Source organism: Gigantopelta aegis, chromosome 3 (genome assembly GCF_016097555.1).
Source record: "Gigantopelta aegis isolate Gae_Host chromosome 3, Gae_host_genome, whole genome shotgun sequence".
Taxonomy (NCBI): domain Eukaryota; kingdom Metazoa; phylum Mollusca; class Gastropoda; order Neomphalida; family Peltospiridae; genus Gigantopelta; species Gigantopelta aegis.
In genome coordinates this window covers 14748840-14776434 of record NC_054701.1, presented here as the reverse complement: position 1 = coordinate 14776434, position 27595 = coordinate 14748840, and the positions used below count along the sequence as shown (strand labels likewise).

The window sequence follows — 27595 nt, the reverse complement described above, 5'->3', positions numbered from 1 at the left end:
ATATGTCTGACGCCATATAACCGTAAATACAATGTGTTGAGTACGCCATTAAATTAAACATTTCCATTTCCATTTTGACCCAAAAGTGGGTACGTTTTGGTTGGGTATATATATTACTTTATAGTTACATATTACAAATGAATGCACATATGTAGACATAATGCATTTATGACAATTTATCTTTAATTTGGGGGGGGGGGGGGGGGGGGTACATACAGTAAGTCCGCATTTTGACTTATTGCGGTACGGTGCGCAATCTTGATCCGTATTTTAATACTGCGCGACATAATATTTAGGAATTCGACTTCCTGGAATTTGATCTGTTTTGGCTTTTTTCTGAATCTAAAGTGACGATGGGGAATATATACACAACAGGGCCGAACGAAGCGCTAGTTATTTCAGGTATCCACATTATACAATTTAGATAATTCGTTCTTTCGGGGCATGTAAAAAATTAATTCCTTGCTAAGGGTTAAATATTGCTTATTTGGTTTATAAGATTGCGAAATCGAGCAACAGTCTGACAAAGGTTCAAGGCCAATGTTGCGACATGCCTTCTGTTGAACCCTTTATTGAGTTTTAAAACTAGTTGCAGTCGTTTAAAATTCTTATTTTAATAATGACAAGATTGCTTAATGTTAATATTGTTACGAAAATTAAAAAAATTAGCGTCCACCTCACTTTACAAATAATAAATATTTCCTTCAATCCTTGAGTCTTGAGCTAAATCTATGTTTATCATTGATAGAATGAGTGTTCATAATGGGTCACCAGAAATATGCCAAAAACCTGGTTTTTGGCATATTTACAATCAAAAAACCTTTTCGCAATCAAAAAACCTCACAAAAACCATAATTCTGCCAAAATCGTATCCAATAAGTTTTTTTTATATACTTTATTGACAGTTTATCAGTATTATATGATTTACAATTTATATGAAGCACAAATATTGTTGTCAGACCTAAACATATGCATACGTCCGTTTCCGCCTTGTTTGTAAAATGCGGAACAGGAGGCCTCAGACCACAATTAATTTCGCTATATGTTTCTATATAGCCTTAGTGGCTATAACATTTTTATTAATATCAGCAGGCCCGTGAAGTTTTGTATGTACCTTTGCCTGCATGGGGGACACACACCCTGAAAAGGACAACCCCTGTTGTCCAGCTCTTTCTCCCAGCATATTGGTTTAAACAGACACACCCTCTAAACCAGGCCGGAGTACACCCATTTTACACAAAAAGCACTACTTTTGCATGGGCCGGAATTACCACAAACAAGTCTTCAATGTCAACAAGTTACACATGTTTACAAACTACATGCTATCCCCTGTCACTTCAGTCAAACAGTTGCCACTTCATAGCTGTCTGCCATGAAATAATCACAGTCAAACAGCAGACTACTTGCGCGGTGAAACTTCCGGATTTTGGACAACCAAATGGGAAGATAACTGTAATCTGAGGCCTATCAGTCCATTTTTTCCCCTAAAAACTGGCCCACACTAATGCATTCCAATGATATACATATTAAAGCAATGCTCGGTAAGTATCGGTATGTCACCTTTAAACTGAGAGTATACAGAGGCTGTGTTAAAACACCTACCACAGTGCCTTGCCATGGCCAATTTTAGCAATGGAAACTTGAGGGACACCAACTTCAAAATGTAATAACTTTATCAAATTTTGGAATTTCTTCAAACAATGAGCAGCTTTTTTTTCTTCTACATATGTTCTATCTGCACAGTGTTGTCTTGGAAAGATTTTGAAATATTTAAAGGAAAAAAAATCAATCATTAGATTTTACTTCATTTTTAATTAAATATTAAACTTAAATTTAAATTTTTGAAAAACAAAAAAATCTAAAACTGTAAAATTTTGCATTTTAGATATGATAAGTGGAGGCTTAGTAAAGATATGGTGACTGAATTCATGATACATTATTAGAAATGTGTCAGAGGGATGGTGAAAGTCACAAAATTGGGGCCATTTGCAACAAATGTTTACACACTAATTTCAGGGAAATTAGACATGATAGGCCTCATATTCAATTTTGACCTGCTGTATTTACTTAATCTACTTCATTTACTGTATTAGACATGTAGCCACTTTGTAAAAGGCAAAACAGTCCATATAAATGCATATTAATATGAATATGCCCTACAGATATTACTTAGGTATACACCATAATATTTTTGTTGTTGACGACAACTTTGAAAATGAAGATTTTGTTACAAAATGCTGATATAAATCCTACCAAGAGGTACTTGCACCATATTTTTCAGTTTCCAGTGATAACTGTTAACAAGTGTAGTCATGTGCCAGTGTCTGGGATACCTCAGTGTAGTATTTCTTGATTGGAAGGATGTTTGTAGTAATGACCACTGAATATGCATTATGGATTATTCTGCCATATGTATTACAAGCCAAATGTTAACCTTTTTGGCACATTTTCTGCAATAAACTTGACAAGTATACCAGCATCTGATTACTGAACACAATAAATACATTCAGACAGCATAGAATATTAGCCTATTAGATTTTCTAAGGATAAAAGACCATTTTTGAAAAATGACTGAAGTGTGTAATTTACATAAATGTAGGTGAAATGTATTATTAGAGTACTTAATCTTGTTAAAAACTGTATACTATTTATTTAAAGTGTTTAATTACATTTAGTAGTGATATATTCATTATATTTAGATCTTCTGTCCAATTGCAATAATTGAGAAACTCATTAAAATTCAATATGTAAAAAAAATCAAAATCTCAATATTGACTAACAAAATCCAACTTTTGCTCTTTTTTACCAAATTATTAGCTCAAAACTGTTAAAAAATATTGCAACAACCTGTAGTAACATCAGAGGTCATTTTATGCTATTTTGGAGGATATTGAAATTTAAAAGTTGAAACTTTTAATTTTAATTTTTAATAAATTCAAAATAAATGTTTTTTTAATTTAATAAAATATTAGAAAATAAATAAATTAGTTTTCATATTCCTTGTGGTATGCACAATCAGTCTGTGTAATTTCACCTCTCTGGTTATAATACTTTCATCAGAATCAAGCATTTAACCGGTGTAATGTGTGAACTATATCAGGCCTCAGACCACAATTAATTTCGCTATATGTTTCTATATAGCCTTAGTGGCTATAACATTTTTATTAATATCAGCAGGCCCGTGAAGTTTTGTATGTACCTTTGCCTGCATGGGGGACACACACCCTGAAAAGGACAACCCCTGTTGTCCACCTCTTTCTCCCAGCATATTGGTTTAAACAGACACACCCTCTAAACCAGGCCGGAGTACACCCATTTTACACAAAAAGCACTACTTTTGCATGGGCCGGAATTACCACAAACAAGTCTTCAATGTCAACAAGTTACACATGTTTACAAACTACATGCTATCCCCTGTCACTTCAGTCAAACAGTTGCCACTTCATAGCTGTCTGCCATGAAATAATCACAGTCAAACAGCAGACTACTTGCGCGGTGAAACTTCCGGATTTTGGACAACCAAATGGGAAGATAACTGTAATCTGAGGCCAGGACTGATTTTAGGGTCCAACTATTTACCCCCAAGATACCCCAAAAATACACACGTATTGGATGAGCAGCTTTAGGGATTGTACTATACAAAATAATGAACAGGTGTGTTTCGAACAATAGCTATTGCTTTAGTGACGTTTTTTTTTTAGTGTAAATATACCAAAAACCCACTTTACAATATTTACAATAAAAAACCCATTTCCCAATCAAAAAACCTCACAAATGCGGGACAGAACAGATTTTAGAGTTTATGAAGCTCCAATCACAATTAACATGTGTGTTTTGAACAATATAGGTATTGCTTTACTGACGTTATTTCTTTGGGAAAAAGTTTTTTGAGTGTATATATACCAAAAATCCGCTTTACAATATTTACAATAAAAAAAACATTTCCCAATCAAAAAACCTCACAAATGCGGGACAGAACAGATTTGAGAGTTTATGAAGCTCCAATCACAATTAACACGTGTGTTTCGAACAATAGGTATTGCTTTACTGACGTTTTTTCTTTGGGAAAAAGTTTTTTGAGTGTAAATATACCAAAAACCCGCTTTACAATATTTACAATTAAAAAAAAACATATATATAAAAAAACTATAGTACAATGTTAATGGACATTATCAGCTGCCCTGCTTCATTACTGTAAATAATGCTGTAAAACCCTTGATTAAGTAGACTTTACCATCTAAAATTACAAAACTGACCAATTACGTAGTACTAAAGAAAAGAAAATTATCACATGGGTATCGTGAGTGGTCGTTTTTACTCTAACCAATAGTCCTAATAATATGCTGCTTTTTTTTTAAGAGAGAAACATACCATAACCCCATTTCGTTCTATTGATGCAAATTGAAATATATTTAGTTAAAAAGTTGATTATGTGTACAGAAATTAGCTACGATCACAAAAAAATTTTCCCCTGCAGAGCACTCAGGGTTTGGAGTCGGTATCTGGATTAAAAATCCCATGCCTCGACTGGGATCCGAACCCAGTACCTACCAGTCTGGAGACTGATGGCTTTAAAACCACTGTGCCACCAAGGCCGGTAGGTAAATTGAAAGTAGCATCATTAAGACATGTTCTAGTTCAGTTCAGTTCAACTTTATTTTCGTGCTTATATCCCATTAAAGTTCGACCAAAGTGTCTTGGGCACACACCTTTGTTCTAGCATTTAAAACAAACAGACCAGCCTCGGTGGCGTCGTGGCAGACCATCGGTCTACAGGCTGGTAGGTACTGGGTTCGGATCCCAGTCGAGGCATGGGATTTTTAATCCAGATACCGACTCCAAACCCTGAGTGAGTGCTCCGCGAGGCTCAATGGGTAGGTGTAAACCACTTGCACCGTCCATAACTGGTTCAACAAAGGCCATGGTTTGTGCTATCCTGCCTGTGGGAAGTGCAAATAAAAGATCCCTTGCTGCTAATCGGAAGAGTAGCCCATGTAGTGGCGACAGCGGGTTTCCTCTCAAAATCTGTGTGGTCCTTAACCATATGTCAGACGCAATATAACTGTAAATAAAATGTGTTGAGAGCGTCGTTAAATAAAACATTTCTTTCTTTCTTTCTTTAAAACAAACAGCAAAAACACATGCGGATGCACAATTCCTGAACCTAGTCTGAGTTGTTTGTGATGGCATCGTGGGTTAGTAAATTCTATCTTGTATCACCAGGGTGTGCACTTTACAGTCACCCGATCGCCCATGGCGAGTCAAAATAGCGTTGGGCAAGTCAAAACCATATCACGTGTCGACTGCCTGGTGACGGTAAATTTCCACATAATGTATTATGTATCAAAATGCAAATAACTAATGTTTGTAAGAGATCGGACAGTTATTTTTTAATTGATTGTTTTCAACTGGTTTCCTGTTAGTATCTGCACAACCAAACCCATATAGGACATAATAGCGACCAGTCTATCGAACAGTCTAAAACCATTCGGAATGCCTCGGCCGGTTTTGATTAAGTATTCGAAAAGCTCGACCACTTAAATGTATTCGTAGGTTCAATCGGAACACCTTGGCCATGTCCATCTACTTTCCATTTAGTTATAATCGGAACAACTTGTCACATTCTGCTACACTATGTTTCGCAGAAAGATTTTGTTTAGGAGCCTGAGGTTTTCCGAATTTACATTTTGTTGGAACGTTTTTGTTTCTTACAGAATATACCGGGTCTACTATACCAGACACCCATTTATCACTGCGAATGATGTCCACATAGATTGGTGTCAGCTTAATATCTTTTTTAAATTGCTCGTCATACGGTCATAAAAGCACCTTATTCATTCCAAGACTGAGCCTTGGTAAAATATTCCAGATGTTTCATTGTGTGGGTCCCGTGACAACATAATAATTATAATTTAATTACTACAGTTTGTAATATAACTAAAACAAGTTCTGTTTGCTTCTTTTGTGTAGTTATTATTGTTTGTATGATATGATATGTTTTTAAAGTGCAATTTAAGTAAAACAAAATAATTTATAAACGGAATTTGGTCGCGGGCTATTCAAAAGTTGTACGGGTGAGTTAAAGTGTTGCTGTGAGTGGCCCAATTGGCCAGTCAAAAAAAATTCCTAAGTGAATACCCTGTATCACACTCTACCACTTGAATCGTTAGTGAAACAATGTTAAAACGTAATATATACAACATGAACGTCTGAACATACTAAACATAAGTTTCGCTTCCTTATTTTATCACCATATCATTTATCAGTGATATTCTACATGAATGCGATGACGTACATGTTTATGTGTGTGCGTGTCACGGTGTATAATATGTATGTAGGCCTATTGTATGTATGTATGAGCGCGTGTGTTTGTGTGTGTGTGTGCGCACACTGAATGTTATTCGACAAATTAATGTTACAAATTTGTATTTTATTTATATTATTACCAGTGTATGTGACCATCTAAAGTGTTACTATACCAATTACAGCATATATCTGTATGAACATAAACACTAGATCGCCGTATATTGCATTAGGGGCTGAAACTTCTGGGGCCAAAACGTCCTGGCACCGTCGGAAAACCAGAAACACATATTTTGTTTAGGCTTTATCAAGACGAGCTCTAGTTATTTTTAGATGTTATTTCGCCATTTAAACACAGGGTTGAAAATTAGCAGTTGCCCGTGGAGACCTTTATTGGCTAAGGGCGACTAAGAATTTTACAAAGGTAGTTCGTTGGGCAACCATCAGTTTTAGGGTCTGGCGAGTATGGTAACAGTTGAAAAAGAAACAAACTGAAACTGAATCAAATGTGACAAAACACACTACAAATCTGGCAGCAGAAGACATACATGTACAACTCGTTCTGTATTTTTACAGCGCCAAAATAATGAATAAAGATAACATTTGTATAAAAACATATTAATTTATTAAGTTTTAAACCCATACCATCTCAAATAATGTTTTATTAGGGGTAAACGGTCAGATTAATTGAAACAAAAATTCTTTAAAAATTACCATAAAACTGCATAGGTTAACTCTTTTTTTTCTGATACAGGTTTTAAGGCAATTGATGGAACATCCAAGGTAATATGAATAATAAAACAGTAATACATGATCAGTGCCGTATCTCTGCACAAAGTAGAGTCGAATGGGAATTTGATAAAATAGTGGATGATTACATTGATCTCTGTCTAGTGCCTCGTCTATAGCAGAACAACCACTCCCGAGGAAATCATTTACTGGGGATGTCGCCCCTCTTGCATCGCCACAAAGTTTATTCCATCCCTTTTTCATCACCACAGAGGACTGCCATTCACAAACTAGTTTACTAAAGCATGCGCAGTTCTACCTTTGGTCTCTTTGTACTGCAGACACCCATTAGCCGATGTATTTTTCGTGCTGGGGTGTCGTTAAACATTCATTCATTCTTTGTACTGCATTATGTTTTACTTCAGAGACAATGCAGCAGCAGCATACGTTGGCTTTTCTAGCATTTTGTCTTCACCCCGTATTGTACCAGCCTGGATAGCGTCGTGGTTAGACCATCAGTCTACAGGCTAGTAGGTACTGGGTTCGGATCCCAGTCGAGGCATGGGATTTTTAATCCAGATACCGACTCCAAAACCTGAGTGAGTGCTCTGCAAGGCTCATTGGGTAGGTGTAAACCACTTGCACCAACCAGTGATCCATAACTGGTTCAACAAAGGCCATGGTTTGTGCTATCCTGCCTGTGAGAAGCGCAAATAAAAGATCCCTTGCTGCCTGTCATAAAAGAGTAGCCTATGTGGCGACAGCGGGTTTTATCTAAAAAACAGTCATAAGGACCATATGTTTGATGTCCAGTAGCCGATGATAAGATAAAAAAATCAATGTGCTCTAGTTGCATCGTTAAATACCCCCCCCCCCCCCAAATTTTTTTTTTAAAAAAAATCACCCCGTATTAAAAATTAGATTTAATATGTATATTTTAATGGTACTTTGTAAAATATCATTTTTATTTATACTGGATTTCTTTTAAAAAGTTTTGTTTATTTGAGTTGGTATGGGTTTAAAATTTAATAACATGTTTTTATATGAATTTAACTTTATTCATTATGAAGTTAAATGCCAATTCATTGGTTTTCTTTTGATGAACTAATATTTATCTATTTCTGAATTGTCTTTTGTGACAATTTCTGTGATTACTTCTTCATAGTGTTTATTAATAACTGAAATATGTTAACTACAAGGAGAGCACTTGGGATTTGTTTCAAATAGCTGAATCGACCAGATTGATGTCTTTTTACGGCCAGAACTTAGTAATTATGACAAGTTGTACAAGTTCTATCCACAAAATTAGTGGCAGCCTACTATAGCTCTACAGTTGTCCGCCAAAATACTCCCGAACACTGTGTGTTCTACATGTAGTTGTGTATATTGTTGTATTATGTATTATACACTATGGTTGGTTTGTTTGCAGGTGGTTGCTGTGGTGCTGAAGCCAGGAAGTACGTCATTGGTGGCTGGGGATGGGCGTGGTGGCTTGTAACAGATACTCAAAAGTAAATATTAGGGATCAAACTTCATTTTGTGGAGTGCGAAGCAATCTTTGCTTCTCAGTTTTTAAGTTAGAAGCAAATGCAAGAAATTGAAAAAAACTTACAGAAAGTGGTCTGAAAGTTACACATGTGCAACTACAATCAAATTACACTTGAAGTGTTTTTGTTTTTTCTAACATTAATGCACAAATCTTAAGAAAATTGTGGATGCAAGCTTATGCTTTATATTATCACTGTTGAAAATGCCTGTAGATTTACATTAAACTCTTGTTGCTATGAGTGTGCAGGTACATACATATACATTTTGTATATAATTAAACTCTTGTTGCTATGAGTGTGCAGGTACATACATATACATTTTGTATATAATTAAATTTCCACTACATTCATTACAACATAACGTCATCCCATTGGTCCAGACGTAGCAACAGGAGTTTGTTCAAATCTTGATGAACATAAAAATTACGTCGTCAAGGAATGTCATATCTGATGACGTCATTCTTATAGGCAAGTTGTTTTACCAGTTGAGTGCTGTTGTTTATGGACCAAAAGTAATTCAAATAAAGTATGAAGTTTTAGTGCTATTATTAGTAAGTATGTTTCAAATTTAATTATAAGTATTGTTTGTTATTTCTTTTACGGTCATCTGGGTATGAACAACAAAACATCATCCGCAAACTTATGTGAAAACAGCTTCGTCGATTCACACAGTTTGCAAATTATATTTTTTGTTCATACCCAGATGAACATAAAAGAAATAACAGACAATCCTTAAATACATGTATATTGAAATGAAACCTGAAAATATTCTTATTTTATGAATTTTTTAAAAACAGTTTGTTAGACATGTACACATCTGATTATAAGTAACTTTGTTATAAAACTATATTCCTGCATTTAATTAAATCATACAAGTATGAGTTAAGTTAAGACTTTCCTTGAGATAATTTTATTAAAAATATTCTCTGCAAATCCATATATATATATATATATATATATATATGTGTGTTACATCATACGTGTTCTCTGTACAGGATTTCTCTGGAGATAATTTTATTAAAAATATACCCTGCAAATCAATGCTATATCATACATATTCTTTCTACAGGAGTAAGATTTCCCTGGTGGTGATTTTAATAAAAATATACTCTTAAATGTATATTACATCATACATGTTCTAACTGTGTAGGATATCACTGGATATTATTTTATTAAAAATATACCCTGCAAAGTTATATGTTACATAAAACATGTTCTATCTGTGTAGGATATCACTGGAGATTATTTTATTAAAAAAATACCATGTAAATTTATATGTTACATAAAACATGTTCTCTCTGTGTAGGATTTCCCTGGAGGTGATGACACTGAATCCACTGTGTGAGTCGGTGGAGACGTCGGAGGGTGTTCCCATCACGGTCACGGGGGTGGCACAGTGTAAGATCATGCGAGAACCAGATTTGCTCAAGACGGCCTGTGAACAATTTCTCGGCAAATCAACCACCCACATTGAGCAAGTTGTTTTGCAGACCCTTGAGGGTCATCTAAGGTCTATTCTTGGTAAGAGAAATATATAAATAGCTCTAAACTTGAGTGATCTCAAGGTCTATTCTAGGTAAGAGAAATATGTAAACTCTAGATGTCATCTAAGATCTATTCATGGTAAAATAAATATATAAATAATTAAACTAGTTAGGTATTCATGTATTGTGGTCTATTAGAGTGCGCCTTGTGGCCCAATACCTCTGACTTCAGCACTTGAGGTTTCTGTTAGGGTTACCTCTCCCATAGTCCATATCGGTCTAGCCTCTACCCAATGACCAGTCCAGCATGGGTGTCCCTAACAGAAGCCAGAGCTCCTGCTGGCATAGCTCTCTGGGTCACTGAGACATACAAGACCCCTCACCACGTCAAGGAATGGACTGTGAAGGGGAACTAGTTAGGCCATCTAAGGTCTGTTTTCGATAAGAGAAATATATGAATAGCTCTAAACTCTCTAGTAAGAGAAATATATAAATGATTAGCATTAAGAACTCTTGAGGGTCGTATGAGATCTATTGTCAGTAGGAGAAATATATACATACAAAAATCCTCAGTTTTACAATCCATGACATTGATTATCAGCTTTTAAACTGGATTATATTTAAATGTATTGGCCAACATCTACTTTAATTTATATTATTCTTTTGTTGCTATAATTGATTTATTCAAAATTAACTTGCAGGCTAATTTGTTTGTAATTGATTTGGATTTTAAACAGAAAATTTATGTAAATTAACAAATGCTTGCATGCTGTTTTCCAGGAAGTTTAAGTGTAGAGGCTATCTACCAAGACCGTGACCAGTTTGCCCAGTTAGTGCGCGAGGTTGCCTCCCCTGATGTTGGTAAGATGGGAATAGAAATTCTTAGTTTTACAATCAAGGACATTGTTGACAGTGTGGAGTATTTGGCTTCTCTCGGACGAGCCCAGACCGCCAATGTGAAACGAGACGCTGATATTGGGGTCGCAGAAGCACACAGAGATGCTGGTATCAGGGTAGGTGAATAATCTGATGTATCTTGTATTGTTATGTGCTAACCTGATGAGGGCCAGAAATTATTACATGGATGGGGGTGAAGGGTGGGAGTGGCTTCATACTTTAGAGAGGAAGATACTTTTAATTTTTTTACCAGAATTCTTGATTTTTGTGTTACCTGAAAACTCTTCTTGTCCAAGTTCTTTGATGAATATTTCACTGGAAACCCGCACCCCAATTTTTCGAGACCTTGTAAAAGGTTCAGGGTTTTTAGTCCAGTGCCATTTTCACCATTCATCTTTACTTCTATGAGTATGACTGGTAGGATTTTATTGGGAGTGGATATATTAAAAAAAAAATGTTGGAACTCCCAATGTGATCAATTCTGGATGTTCAGCCCAAATGTAAAGGAAGTTACTGTGTCATCTTTTAAACTCATTTGGTTTTCATAACCAACCATATAAATAGTGGATCTGCCAGTTGGTATTCTAAATTATTTTAAAAACATTACAATGAAGAAAAAGAAAGAAAGATATGTTTTATTTAATGATGCACTCATCACATTTTAATTATGGTTATATGGCATTGAATATATGGTTAAGGATCACAAAGTTAATTAGAGACGAAACCATGAAGAAACATGCAGAAAGAAAACATTGTGACTATAAAATGAATGAAACTGGATGCAATATTTATAAGTTAGTCAAGATGCGGACAACAACGTACAGTTGGCCTAATTATATACAGTAAGTGAAATTACGAGAATGCCAGTTAACACTTAGAAGTTCAGTGTTTTTATTTTACATTTTGTTTCAAACATTGGTTTAACCAATTATTGTATTGCAGGAGGCAGAATGTGAGAAGGCCAGAATGGATGCTAAATACATCGCAGACACAAAGATAGCCGATTCCTCCCGAGCGTACCTTATGCAGAAGAGTTCATTTGATATGGAAGTCAATGCAAGGGTGGGTAACTCATCTGTTCTACATATTTGGCATCTACACAGGCAGTGTTCTAACCCGGGTTAAATATAGCCTGGAATACATTTGTTTTGCTTCTACATGACATATTACAATAACGCAGGTTTTTGTCTGACCTATGATGTCATTGGATTTTAAAATTGTTTGGTGACTTATTAGCTGTACACTATTTTCAAAATAAAACAATACCATATTTTAAAAAACCTTACAGTTTACAGTCATATATGACCCTGTTCGATTCACTTACATTATTATCACTATTTTTTCCTTTAGTTTATTGTTTATTTTTGTTTGTTTTTGCAGACTTTTAACATTCCACTAGAAGTGGAATTAAACAAGCAACCTAATAAATTTTACTCACCCCCCACCCCCCGACTTCTTAGCTAAAAGTTGTATTTTGTATTTGACAACAGAAAGCAGAGGCCGAGTTGGCCTATGAACTGCAGGGAGCTAAAGAGAAACAAAAGATTCGTAGTGAGGAGATTGAAATTGAGGTCGTCGAGCGCCGCAAGCAGATCGATGTGGAAGAGAAAGAAATCTTGAGGAAAGAGAAGGAATTGATTGCCACTGTAAAACGACCGACTGAAGCCGCAGCGTACAAGATGGGCCAGTTAGCCGAGGGTCAGAGGTCAGTACTTGTGCTGTCAGCATTACAGCAAATCTCTCAGGGCTAACTTTGGGTGAGCAGAAAATGTCACCTAATTATCTAATAAGCATCAAATATTGAAGAAACTCATTTATTTTAAGCAAAATAGCAATTATTACAGGAAATGATTTTGCCAAATTCATTTTATTGAGGGTGGTTATATAGCAAGGTTGCATCCCCCCAACCCTGCAATTCTGGGACAGCATTTAGTTATGACAGCACCTATTACTTTATTTGCATGCTATTACAGGCCACAATATTTCATAGTCTAGAGAAAAGACTAACATGTAAAGGATAACAAAGAACGAAGAAAACTAATGTGGATGTCTGTTCTAAATGTAAATAATAACAACATTTTGGAGATTATAGATTTCTAGCAGCTTTACTTTACTGCCGCTTGTATATTTGTAACATTATGTGGGTTATCTGTTCTAAATAGTTTAAAATATTTTAGAACATTCTTCTTTAGTTTGACTCTATTGCTACATATTCTTGTGTATTGTCTTTTACAGAACTCAAACTGTGGAGTCTGCCCGGGCTGAAGCTGAGAAGATTAAACTGTTAGGTGGAGCCGAGGCCGATGCCATCGAAGCTGTTGGTAAGGCCGAGGCTGAGATGATGAGGCTGAAGGCTTCGGCGTACAAGCAGTACGGTGACGCCGCCATGTTGAGTCTTGTCCTGGAGACGCTGCCTAAGGTAGAAATTAAATTGGTTAAAGTGACCGACCCTAGGTTTTAAACACTACAGCATATTTTTCACTATTAGAGCCGCTTTTGATAACTGAAATCATACATTACATATATTTTATGTTTAGATTATCCATTTCTATCCATCCAAAGTGTTTCTGGTCATCTTGGTGTTTTTAATTTGATCACAAAATGCATTTTTAATATTAAAAAAAAATGAACATGCTTCTGACAAGTAATGGTTATGGAGTCGAGTTCTAGCCTGTTTTTAAGGATATTTCACACTGTCAACGTCACAAACTATATTTTCACTCAGTTGTAACTTTATCCAAATGTGTTACAGGTTGTAGTTTAAGTAAACAGTGTCTCCATTTTCATGGGTTAAAACTAGGATTGCGCCTTTAACAAAGAATGATGCCAATTTATTTATCTTATAATTTTAATTCCTTTTTACCTCCATTTTCATAAAACTCTAAAGAATCAGTTAAGATGTTTGATTAATGCTTTAATTGATAACATTGCTAAAGATGTCAATCTATTTTTGTGTTTTTTTAAAATTGCTGCTAAGTGATTTGATTTTGTTTTATTTTAAAATCACTACAAAGTTGTAAAACTGTTTGATTTTGTTTCAAAATTGCTAATAATGTTATACAATTGATTTGGTGGTGAGTTAATATTGCTGGTTATAAGATTAATGTTAATGTTTTGTTTTTAGATTGCTACCGAAGTTATAAAACATTGATGATGTTTACTTTTTTTTCAGATTGCGGCTGAAGTGTCGGCCCCACTGTCTAAGACAGACGAGATTGTGTTGGTGGGCGATGACCGGACAACAGCCGAGGTCAGCCGATTGGTCAGTCAGCTTCCTCCAGCAGTCCAGGCTCTTACAGGCATTGACCTGTCAAAGGTACGTATTACCTGTTCGTAATAGAGGTGGTGTTATTACCACTTTAATAGCTCTGCTAAAGTCTAAATATAATATATCGCACAACTGGTATATTGTATATGGAGTACATGCACACTAGGCATTGTTTTTCACCCTCATGTGGCAGCTATATATTAATTTGATTTCCAATTGGAGGAAAATACATTATATTTATAGTCATTGTGCCAATACTCTCCTCCCGGCATCTTCATTTCTAATGTCATTGACAAATTCTGGAGATATTGATCATTCATTTTTATGCATTATTTATTGTACTTACTGAATATATATATATATATAGTGGTTACTTATTTTGATTTTTAATATATAATATATTATTATTCAAAAGATGTTTATGGTAGCTTTTGTGAATTTGTGAATCAATACATAGATAAATTTAATATTGCAGATTCAAATCAATTGTTTATTTCTATAACGCCTTAATTGAATAGAGTTTTAACACCTGTGATACCTGCCCTAGTCCTTATTGTCCAGCAAGTCTGTACATCAATCTATTCGTCTGTCTCATTAAAAAAAAAACCTGTTAATATAATGAAACTATTCTAAAAAGAATTCATTGTATCATTCAGTGTTTTTGTTTCAATTTCAGGTGATGGGAAAAATTCCTGGTGCCACATCAAGTTCGTAAAAAATCCTCAACATAGATTAGCAAGTGCCGCAAGATCATGCAGTCTTTGAAGTGGATTTGATATGTTACATTTCGACATGTGTATCAATATTGCTCTTCTTTATTACTTTTTTTTCTTTTTAAATTAGATAAACATGTGCTTTTAAAACTCTTTTGAAAGGAAACAAAATCCCAAACAAAATTTGTGAGCTTGTTTCAGAGAGCTTGATTAAAATCTAACAATTTAAAAAACAAAAAAATAAACATAAGAAGAAGAAAAAAGAAGAAGAAAAAAGAAGAAGAAAAAAAAAAAAAGCCAGCATCCAGTAGGCTAAAGAGAACTTGACATTTCACCTTTCATTGTAAAAGTGTTAAACACACATTCTATGAATTGTGTTATTACTAGAGCAATGCCTTTAAATATACAGTATATACATTTGATTAATTTTATATTTGTTTATTCATTCTCATACTATTCCTCATCTTTAAGTCATTTTGCCACAAACACAGCAACAACAATTGTACAAAGTCCGCTAGAGACCTACAGGATATTGCCAAACTAATTCAGTATGTTGACCAATACGTGCATTGGATTTACCATTTTAGAAACAAATTAATACTTTTGTTCTTATTAGTGTTGATATCAGTCTGTGTTGGTCTTCTTTATTAGCTTTACTGTTATCCAAACAACATTTTGTAGGCACCTAGTGTTTTAACTTTCCCCCTATTTGATTTTAATGGGAAAACAACACTAGGATAAAACTTACTTGACAAAACATTTCATCAGTTCTCTTCAATGAAAACTTTGTCCATTTATGATGTAGATGCATAACTGTCTACTATTAGTTATATATATGTGTTGTCACACAGATAAAATCCAGTTACATTTATTTCTAGAAGTTAATGTAGTCATTTATATTAATTTTACAAATTTATTTCCCATGAAAGATTGTTGTTGTATCGTTTGTGATGTATAATGTTATATGTTATAAATAATCCTTTGTAATATTGTTTTCATAACACATCTTTGGAGTATTTTAATTTTTTGGAATGATTTTATTGTAACTTTGCTGACTATAATAGCGACTTGATATTATTTTTATGTATAAACACATAGATCACAAATTTATTATTAATTTTCTGTTGTACGACGATTAATGCCGAGATTCTGACATATATTTCGGTCTAGTTTCATGTGAGATTTTTCTTTCAAAGTTACTTTTTCCACAGGTGGTAACATATCTTTACTTTCATAATATCCATTTTGTGGCTCAGAAATACTTTAATAACAGTTTTCTGTTGAAAATATTCTGTCTCCTATTCTAGTTTTATTTCATTTTTAATTTGTCTTTTCTATTTCTGGAACTCTTGTCTTGACACTGTTCATGAACAATGGTGTTTATTTTTCACATCTTTCTTAGATACTATTATAATTTTTATTTATTAATTATTTTTTTGAGAGGGCAGCCGAGCCATTTTGCAATTAACTGCTATCTCTTGGTCTTAGTGGACAGTTTAGAGTTTGTGTTTCTTCAAGTTTTGCCCGATAGCCGATACATTAGAGTCTGTGGGGTGTACTACTGTTCTACATGCACTTGCACTCCAACAAACACACCCACACCCACTCTCACCCTCACACATATACACCAGTGTGTGCGTGCGCATGCACACACACACACACACACACACAAATACACTAGTGCGTGCACATACACACACACAAACAAACAAACAAACAAACAACACACATAGTGTTAAGCAGTTTCAGTAATAAAGAAATCCTCCTATCTTGTGAACATTTGGGGATGTGCACAGTGTCTGGGAGAAGACATGTTGGTTGTTTTAGGATCTTCACATTCTATAACAAGTACTAATTTAAAAGTAAAATCGTTACAAATTACAGATCAAGTATATCCACAGGGAAAACTGACCAGGCTTTAACTAATTTTTTACTTTACTTTTTTTTTTTTTTAATATCTCAAAAACCTGTCTCTAGTCATCAGTATGTTATTGTACCTCACATCTGTTTTTAAAAGTAGACGAATTATAAGAAAAAAATCTTTAAAGTTATATATTTGTGTTGATTGAAACGTAGTTGTTAGACATACATTCCTGTTATAACACCGATTTTCCCTTGTTTGTTTAATTACTTGGTTGTGTTAGTATTGAAATGTCATCGTGGCCTTACTAGGTAGTCTAGTAATCGACTTGCTCATTGCATTGCGTTGTTTGTTTTCTCATACATCTATCATGACTTTGGCTCTCAACTGTTGTACAGCTTTAAACTATTATTAAACTTCAAAAAGACAAATTGTTCAACAGGTTATCACACCAAGATTTATCGTATAGTACATATATACTATTTCGAAATGTATGGAATCATACGTTTTTCAAAAAAAAATTGTGTTCTTGTATGAACACGGACACGTGACAATATTTATTTTGTTGATAATATTTTATATTATGTTCATATTATACTAGGATGTTTAGTAGTAAGTAAGTAAATAAATTAAGTTATAATTTTTAGTACATCTAATAGTAGGTATTTAAATATTGTCATGTCAATACGTCAGTTGCCTCTGTCATGAATCACACTGTGGACATGAGAAGAGGTATGCAATGATACATTAGGGCATAAAATATTCACGCTGTAGTGTAATATTGCAGCAGAAATACTGGGAACCGATTATTTATTCAGTTTGAACATTATGGTTAGGGTTACTGTTACTTTGAGACTAATATTCTCTAGTACCTTATATTCTTGAGATGGAACATATGTCCACACAGGCTCAATTTACGATCACAGACACATGTAGCTGATGGAGGTTTCACCATGATGCCAATATCATGCTCATAAATTGCGGTATGACCAGTGTTGAGTGCGTACAATACCAGACATTTCTAAGATTTCAACTGGCCTCAATGGCTGGCAGGTACTGTGAAATCTCAGTGTTCTGGCAGGTACTGTGAAATCTCAATGTTCTGCTTGTCAGTTTGTTATAAAGTTGTTAAGACATACTGTACACTTGTGGAACAAGTATAGTGTTGTGCAATATTTTAAGTGTTTTGTTTTTTCCTGGGGGCATTTATCATAATTCTAACCACATTTGTGTGAAATGTGTTTCACCATCAATCATGTACTGTATTGTTTATTAGGTAATGTTTCACTTTGTAGAATAGTTTCATTATAGCACTGTGTATGTTAGTTTTCAGCTGTTCTAGCATGGATCACATTCAGATTGGGGAATGGCAAATCTCTTTTTAAATATAATTTTCATTTAAACAATGTGGGCCGAATTTACAAAGACTGTTTATGTTTTACATGCATGTAACTGCATTCATTTACAATGCTTAAACACCTGTGTTTAAGAAAAACAGGCTCTGTAAAATCGGACCATTATTTGTAAGGTAAAATATGACGCAGACCTACCAGGCATGAAATTAAAAGGAATTACAGTGCCTCCTGCCCATCCCCACCCCCACCCATACTGTGATCAATTCTGGAACATCTCTTAATTGTTAGCAGTCAATGTTGTTAGTAATACACATTAATCATTTGTGAAATTTGTGATGTAAAGTTGAGAACATTAATGGAAATGCTATAATAATTGGGGTACAGTTACAGCAGAACAGCATCACAGGAATGTTCAGGAGGGCGAGAGGTTGCTCACTAGACTGGTTTTTGCACCTAACATTAGATGACTGTGACATGATAGAAGACGATGGTACCATAATTAACAAGTCACATGATTAACACATATTTGTTATAACTAACATTTACAGTTTTGTCAATTCTTTAACATATCTATGATGTTCTGTTATTTCCATTCAGAACATATATGTCTGTCCGTATTGAAGCCACAAATAATTTTTAAAAACATCAACCACGCTCATAGGGCAGCACTTTGTACAACTGAAAAATAAACCAAGGAGTTGGCAATACACTTTGCTGCATACCTTTTAACAAAGGTGTCATTAAAACAACATGCCCCAAACGTATAAAATGTTTAGGGCCGAATTTAGAATGTCTGTTTTTCTTAAATAAATGCAGGTTTAAGCTTAGTAAATGAACGTAGTTACACGTGTGTAAGTCTAAATCAGGCTTTGTAAATTTGGCTCATAGAGTCAAGACCGAAGACTGTAATGTAGTCTGAAACTTTTAACATCATTAAAACACCACACATATTGCTTACATGTGATGTCATTAAATATTTAAGTCTAGATTAAAGTTTTATAAGCTTTGATGTGGGAAAGAGGTGGACAGGGTTATGACTATTTTAATGGAGAGGTGGACTGATTCACAAAAGGCTGTGGTAATAGTATTCTGTTCTGTTCTGTCTATGGGAAAATTAACATAAAAAGATTCCTTTCTACTGTTTGGTAGGAGATGCCCAAGTGGAAGCCATGGGTTTCCTCTCACATTCTAAACTGTCAAAATAACCAGATGTTTGGACACCATATAGCCTTTATTTAAAATGTACTGAGATGTTAAAAATAATTATTTTCCTTTCCCTTATTGTAAGTTGGATGGGGGTAAAGGTGGGGCATGAGCATTATTATTTGTTTGCGTAGGAATGGGTGGGTTTTAAAGTTCTGTTGGGGTGGGGTGGGGGGAGAGATTCAGCAATACTTGAATAGCTCCAAATTTGTGTTATTTACAAATCCAATCAAAACCATGTCAGTTTTATTTAGGGTGAAAAAGTTAAGCTATGTAGTCAGAGGTGTGGTAGAATGCAGGGCTATATCTGGTCTAAAATAAAGTGTGGGGGTGAGGGGAATGAACATTTCAGGTAACAGTAATTTAGTCTACAACTAGAAACAAGTGCACTTTTTTGGCATTTTTCTGGTAGAGCAGCTGCCCTCACCCTTTGCCAGTTATGGCCCTGGAATGAAGATAAGTCCTCTGTACATAACAGCTGTATATTGTGCAGTCTTAATACTCGAATGTTGTATAAACTTTATCACGTCACACATCTTAATCATTATTGATTGCTCATTGATTTACTCATATATCATACTGTTGTTTTTAATGTATACGTGTTTTCATTGTGAGCTCTCTTTTTAATAGATTTTTATCTTACCGTGTAACCAAAAAAATAAAGTCTTTGTGTACTATTGCTTTGTTTTATCTTTTGTTAAAATAGCAAATTTAATTACAAAAATTCCTGAATTTGTTTAGTAGCAAATTGTTGTTAAGTCACACTATGTCAAAGCACACTGGGGAAAATACTAAATACTTCCAAACTGACCAAATGATCTAAATTACAAATTAATGCTTAAAGCGACATACCCTAATTTTTAAAAACACATATTTTTATTTTTTATGGTATTTCCCTGTTTAAAACATCACAGACTTTAGCTTCTCTCTGTTACTACCATGATATCCAAATGTGTGTTGCAGGTTTGTAGATGAATTAAACTTAAGTGTCCATTTTTACAGGCTGCACCTTTAATGTTTTGTTATTAGTATTCTACCGGTCCAACCAAAGGGGACTACAGGTTTCATCTTTGTCCTTCTGCATGTCTGTCCTACATATAGCTTTCTGGATGGGTTTTTTTTCCCTCTCACAATGCCTCAAATATATTAAGCTGAAATATTTTGAATAGCTCTATCAGATATTGAGATGAAATTTTGTATATAGCTTTATCATGTACTGTTGCAAATAAAGTTTTAATATTCATGGTGATTTACCCATTTTTCACAATTATAGCCGTTGAATTTAGGATGTGAAAAATTTTTGGGCTTCATAGGAGACATGTACGGGTATTGCTTTAGCAATACAATGCCCGTTTGTTTATATGAAAACATGATTAAGACTAAACAAGTACCCATAAATAGTGATCTGCACAAAAAGACTATTGCAATTCTCACCTTTTATATCATCTGGATCAAAATAATTATGGAAGTCACAAACTGGAAGGAAGGAAAGAAATGTTTAATTTAACGAAGCACTCGACACATTTTACATAGTTATATGGCATCAGACCACACAGATATTGCGAAAAAGGAAACCCGCTGTCGCCACTTAATGGGCTACTCTTTTTCGATTAGCATAAAGGGATCTTTTATATGCACCATCCCACAGACAGGATAGTACATACCATAGCCTCTGTTATACCACCTGTGGAGCACTGGCTGGAACGGGAAATAGCCCAATGGGCCCACCGATATGAATTGATCCTAGATCGATCGTGCATCAGGCGAGCTACATCTTCACAAACTGAATACCAATCATTTATTTATGATCAGAGTGACACAAGCTCGATGTTCATCTAGATATGGGTCTGGGCAGAGTGACACAAGCTCGATGTTCATCTAGATATGCGTCTGGGCAGAGTGACAAGCTCGATGTTCATCTAGATATGCGTCTGGGCAGAGTGACACAAGCTCGATGTTCATCTAGATATGCGTCTGGGCAGAGTGACACAAGCTCGATGTTCATCTAGATATGGGTCTGGGCAGAGTGACACAAGCCCGATGTTCATCTAGATATGCGTCTGGGCAGAGTGACACAAGCTCGATGTTCATCTAGATATGGGTCTGGGCAGAGTGACACAAGCTCGATGTTCATCTAGATATGCGTCTGGGCAGAGTGACACAAGCTCGATGTTCATCTAGATATGCGTCTGGGCAGAGTGACACAAGCTCGATGTTCATCTAGATATGCGTCTGGGCAGAGTGACACAAGCTCGATGTTCATCTAGATATGGGTCTGGGCAGAGTGACACAAGCTCGATGTTCATCTAGATATGCGTCTGGGCAGAGTGACACAAGCTCGATGTTCATCTAGATATGCGTCTGGGCAGAGTGACACAAGCTCGATGTTCATCTAGATATGGGTCTGGGCAGAGTGACACAAGCTCGATGTTCATCTAGATATGCGTCTGGGCAGAGTGACACAAGCTCGATGTTCATCTAGATATGGGTCTGGGCAGAGTGACACAAGCTCGATGTTCATCTAGATATGGGTCTGGGCAGAGTGACACAAGCTCGATGTTCATCTAGATATGGGTCTGGGCCCATATTTTCAAAGCTATCTTAGCACTGAAATCGTAAAACCTTTAGTTACGATGTCACTATGGCGTGCTGTAGGGAAGCCATAGCTTACCATGGTTTTACGATTTCGTAACACAAACTAAAAGATAGCTTCAAAATTATGGGCCCTGGACTTGACATAAACAGTCTTCAGATTGTAACTACAGGTGCAGATCCTGGGTGTGCACATCCTTCTGTCGAACTTCAAAATAGCATAGAAATTATGTAAATAATGCATGTCAGTCTACTTTGGTTGACCATAGGTACATTTTTGATGTTGAACCCCCTGAGAAAAATCTTGCACCTACTCCTAAACTACAATTAATTTCTATTGGCAAAATGATAAATCATAGTGACAGGGATTTAAATCCCATCAGCTTGCATGACTGTTAATATAATTGTTTTTGTGTGTGTGTGTGTGTTTTGGTCCCACTCAAGTAACACTATGAACTAAATATAAATATGTATGATAATTAATAATCTCGGTGAACTTGTAGTTTTTAAGAAGCATTCTGAGAGTACTGCTACCGGGCCCAACTAATTTTTGTAGTATCTCCTAAGTTCAACAGCTAGAACTCTGTGAAAAATGATTAAATTGACATGAAGGTCAAACTTGATCTGTAACAGTACATAATAAAGTTTGTTTGTTTTGTTTAACACCACCACTAGAGCACATTGATTTATTAATCATTGGCTATTGGATGTCAAACATTTAGTAATTTAGACATATAGTCTTAGAGATGAAACCAGGTTCATTTTTTTTATTAGAAGGAAGGGATCTTTTATATGCACCATCCCACAGACTGGATAGCACATACCACAGACTTTGATATACCAGTCATGGTGCACTGGCTGGAATGAGAAATACATGTAGCCCAATGGGCCCACGGATGGGGATCGATCCCAAACTGACTGCACATCAAGCGAGAGCTTTACCACTGGGCTATATCCCTAAATATCTTGAGACCCTGCAAAAAAAAAAGTCTGGATTTTTTTTTTTCATATCTTCTAAATTGAAGGGCTATAAAACTGTCAAAAATGGGTAAATCGCCATGAAAGTCAAACATGATCTGTAGCAGTATACGATAAACAGAGATGAAACCTACAGTCCCCTCTGGTTGAACCGGCAGGGAACTAATAGTGAAAACAGAATAAATAGCAACAAGTAACAATATATTTTAATTACAATTGATAAGCCACACCATAGACATGCTTAATTACACAAACCTGTGTTGAAATTTTAATCAAACATTTCATGTACATGTATATATGAACCTTTTTGTCAGTCCACGGGGAAATATGCTGTCATGTTATGTGAATACATGCTTGGATTTTTCATAAGATACATAAATATAGTCAAACCTGCTCAAGTGGCCACCTGTATTTAGAAGCCACATGTGTTAAAAGGCCACTTTTTGATCCTCCCTTTGGTGGCTGTTTAACACAGGTTTAACTGTACATCTGTTACATATTATTGCAATTTTGTTTTAAGGAACATGACAGTTACAGTAGTGTTGCAATATGTTGTATACTGGCCTGAGTTTATTTCAAACAACAGCAGTGAATGTTCGTTGGAGATGAAATCACCTGTTTCAAGCACAGTAGTATCTGTTACAATGATACTACTTCAAATTAAATTCCAGCAATTTACTGGCTTGATAACGCAACATTTTACAACAAGTCCTGTGACATATCACAGATGGTGAGGTGTACTTTGAACTTTGACCCGGTGAGATGCTATTTGGTATAATGCTACCTATACTGCAAGCACCCACTAATGATCTGACAAGTTTCTGTCCAGTCACAAACATGTAACATTAAGCACCAAAACCAGCCTAGTAACATCTTGTAATGCCATGGAGTGTTCGGGTCAAGTGATTGCTGGGCTATAGAATCACTTCGAGCACACCACTACATTGGGGTCATTCTCGATCTTCTCCAGATCTTGATGCGTTATTCCTAAAACAAATGACAATAATATGACACACTGCAGTTTTGAGAAGTTCATTCTTACCATCACATTATAATTAATATCCTAATATACTCATTAACTAGTAACAATTATTTTATATTCACTCAATCCCTAATACCTCATTTAGCAAACGAACTGTTATAAATACTATTTCATTCAAATCATACCTCATTTAACAAATTAACTGTATACCTCATTTAACAAATTAACTGTATACCTCATTTAACAAATTAACTGTATACCTCATTTTACAAATTAACAGCTGTTCAATCTATCCGATTCAAACTCTTAATACCTCATTTAGAAAATTAATTGTATACCTCATTTAACAAATTAACTGTTGTTAATACTATCTCATTCAAACCTTAATACTTCATTTAGGAAACAAACTGTTGTATGTAGTATCTCTGACATCTAGATTATTTTTCATCTAGATTAACATGCCTATTTCACACCAGATTTCATTATCAAAATACTGGCCTCGGTGGTGTTGTGGTTAATCTATCGGACATAAGGCTGGTAGGTACTGGGTTCACAGCCTGGTATCGGCTCCCACCCAGAGCGAGTTTTAATGACTCAGTGGGTAGATGTAAGACCACTAAACCCTCTTCTATTTCACTAACCACTAACAATTAACCCACTGTCCTGGACATACAGCCCAGATAGCTGAAGTGTGTGCCCAAGACAGCGTGCTTGAACTTTAATTGGATATAAGCATGAAAATATACTCTTCAAAAAAAGTAGGGGAACTCTAATAAGAATTTACAATTGCCAAAATTGTAAGGTATATTAGCTGTGGGGAATGGTTATATGATAATAGTGAATTAATTGGGCAAACCGGTAGCTCAGTATTACAGTAGGTTTTATGACCACCAAGATCTTCAAGGATGATTGGGGTCAAAAGTTTTTTTGAAAGTTGACATTTTTTATCAGTGAATCGCAAATTCAAACAATAAAAATGACTAAAAACAAAACAATATCAACTGTATAATCAACAGAATGAAAATGATTGACAGAAATAATGTTCCACAGTCATTAATCAACCTTCCTGGAAATTGTCAAAATCGAGAATGACTCCCCACTCACGTGTACGGGGCAACTGCGTGATGCACGTGCAAACTATGGAATGTGTTTCAGTGTGTTGATAAACAGACCTGAAAGTTCTTTACTGGGATGTCTGTGGTCAAAACATATATTCGGTCTAACAGTTGATATTAACATTAATATTTCAGGTTCCCCTACTTTTTTTGAAGAGTACCGGTATAAGTTGAAATCACAACTAACGATGTATCTAATTCACAGCAGATTGTAAGACAAAGCAAACAAATACCTATTTTACAGCATATTTCATCAAAACTGTGGCAGCCATTAAACCAGCGGTAAGATGGAGGTAAGGATGCAGTTCCCACTTCACTGGGCAGTTTGATTGGATAGCTGTGTAGACGGTGAATGATACCCTTCATCAGTCCAAACTGGACCAGTTTTCTGAAAAATGTCATAATGCAACAAATGAGTGCTCCTCTGTTAAAAAAGAAATTAAAAAGAAATAAAATAAGCTGAATGTAAAATTGCACAACTGATATGTCAAAATGTAATCGGGACCAGATGACCTATTTGTAAATCTGTGCCAATATACAAATTGTATTAAAATAATGGGGAGAAATATTAATAAAACTACTAAGTGTGTTTTTAAAGAGCCTCTTTTGCCCCATCACTGTGATTATTTTCATAGCAGTATTTGTCTTGCTCTATCAAACTAGAGAATGATAGGAAAGGAAATGTTTTATTTAACGACACACTCACCACATTTTATTTATGGTTATATGGCGTCGGACATATGGTTTAGGACCACACAGATATTGAGGGAGGAAACCTGTTGTCGCCACTTCATGAGCTACTCTTTTTGAGTAGCAGCAAGGGATCTTTTATATGCACCATCACATCGACTTACAGTAGTATTCTTTTTCCCTCCCTTCTCTCTGTTACTCCATAACTCACTCACTCTCACTCTGTCTCTCTCTCTCTCTCTCTCTCTCATTTCTGAATGACCGGAGATATTGCATTTCTAAATCGGGCACAGACTGAGGTTATGCAAAAAGGTGAGCTGTGATACTAAGTCTCACAAACTAGAGTCTTAACTGAGTGTAGAATAAGTATTGTAAATCCATATTCACTCACCTCTCATCAATTTTCAATGCGTGTGGGTTGTACCTAGAACAGAGATCCTTGACGGTTGTCCCCGGTGACAGACTGCAGTACAACATGAAGACATCGCGATACAGAGGAAGTCTGTGAGCTGAAAACATCAGTGTGTACATTTAGTATCAAAGTATACAACTAGCAATGTAGCTCTCAATAAAAGGTACATGCAACTTAGATATCTTGTTAGTAAAGTAAAACAAGCATTCTTAGAGTACTGCTAAATCAATACATGTCCCCTACTACTGGGCCCAACACATTTTCCTATCTCCTATGTCTAAGTTACATTTGATCTGTAACAGAACATGATAAAGCTATACAAAACATTTCAGATCAATATCTAAAGGTACTGAGAAAAAAACCCATCCAGAGAAATATGTGGGACAGACAGACAGACAGACAGACAGACAGACAGACAGAAGGATGGAAATGAAACCTATAATACCCTTTGGTTGAACCGGTAGGGAACTAATAATAACAAACAAACACTGAAAATTGTTCTTGAGTTAAAGTTTCCATACACTAGAGCTATTTCTAAACAGAGCTTATCAAAAATATAATTTTCTAAACCACAATCAAACACAGGCTGTACAAAGGAGAGGAATATGTGTTTACCGACACCTTAGCACATTTTAAACTAACTATTTAGTGTCTAACAAATGGTTGCTTTGATACTTGGTCAAGAGAAAGAAAAAGAAAATCTGCTACTGTGACACAGTCTACTCCAACCAAAAAGCACTAAAGGATCTCTTATGTACATGTTTCAATAGACATTTGAATATATACCATGACCATGATAAATCAGTTGTCTTGCACTGGTGGCAAAGGAAACAATAAGGACTGTCTGTTATTTCTTTACATTCATTGCAGTATGAACAAAACAAAAATCATCCACATAAGTTTGCAGATGATTTGGGTTTTTTCATACCCAGATGAATGTAAAGAAATAACATACAATACTGACAATTAAATTTGAAACATACTTATAATAACATTAAAGTGCATATTTTATTTTGAATTATTTGTTTTGGTTAAAACAATGACACTCAGTAAGACAAATGACCAATATAAAATGACATCATCAGGTATGACATTTCCTGACAACATAAATTTTACATTAATCGAGAAATGAACAAACTACACTTGCTACGGCTGGACCAATGGGATGACATTATATTGTAATGTAATGAAAGTAATGGAAATGAACAAACTACACTTGCTACGGCTGGACCAATGGGATGACATTATATTGTAATGCAATGAATGTAATGGAATTGAACAAACTACAGTTGCTACGGCTGGACCAATGGGATGACATTATATTGTAATGTAATGAAAGTAATAGAAATGAACAAACTACACTTGCTACGGCTGGACCAATGGGATGACATTATATTGTAATGTAATGAAAGTAATGGAAATGAACAAACTACACTTGCTACGGCTGGACCAATGGGATGACATTA

The 27595-nt window shown here is 35.2% G+C and overlaps 2 protein-coding genes across 2 annotated transcripts in view; one reads left to right on the top strand and one right to left on the bottom strand.

The window, feature by feature from the left end:
• Positions 1-279: 279 nt before the first annotated feature.
• LOC121367564 (flotillin-2-like) lies at positions 280-20037 on the top strand. Its single transcript, XM_041491819.1, has 9 exons — positions 280-402; positions 8462-8543; positions 9886-10100; positions 10844-11076; positions 11903-12022; positions 12451-12665; positions 13196-13379; positions 14133-14276; positions 14905-20037. The coding sequence occupies exons 1-9, from the start codon at positions 354-356 to the stop codon at positions 14941-14943; spliced, it is 1281 nt and encodes a 426-aa protein (XP_041347753.1). The 5' UTR covers positions 280-353; the 3' UTR covers positions 14944-20037.
• A 3082-nt stretch (positions 20038-23119) lies between these two features.
• Positions 23120-27595, bottom strand: part of LOC121367561 (GATOR complex protein NPRL2-like) — a 14751-nt gene continuing 10275 nt past the window's right edge. The window contains exons 9-11 of the mRNA XM_041491817.1: positions 26109-26226; positions 25261-25415; positions 23120-23917 (exon numbers count right to left, since the gene is read on the bottom strand). Coding sequence (XP_041347751.1) covers positions 23853-23917; positions 25261-25415; positions 26109-26226 — 338 coding nt within the window. The 3' untranslated portion in view covers positions 23120-23852. The remainder of the gene's footprint in view (positions 23918-25260; positions 25416-26108; positions 26227-27595) is intronic.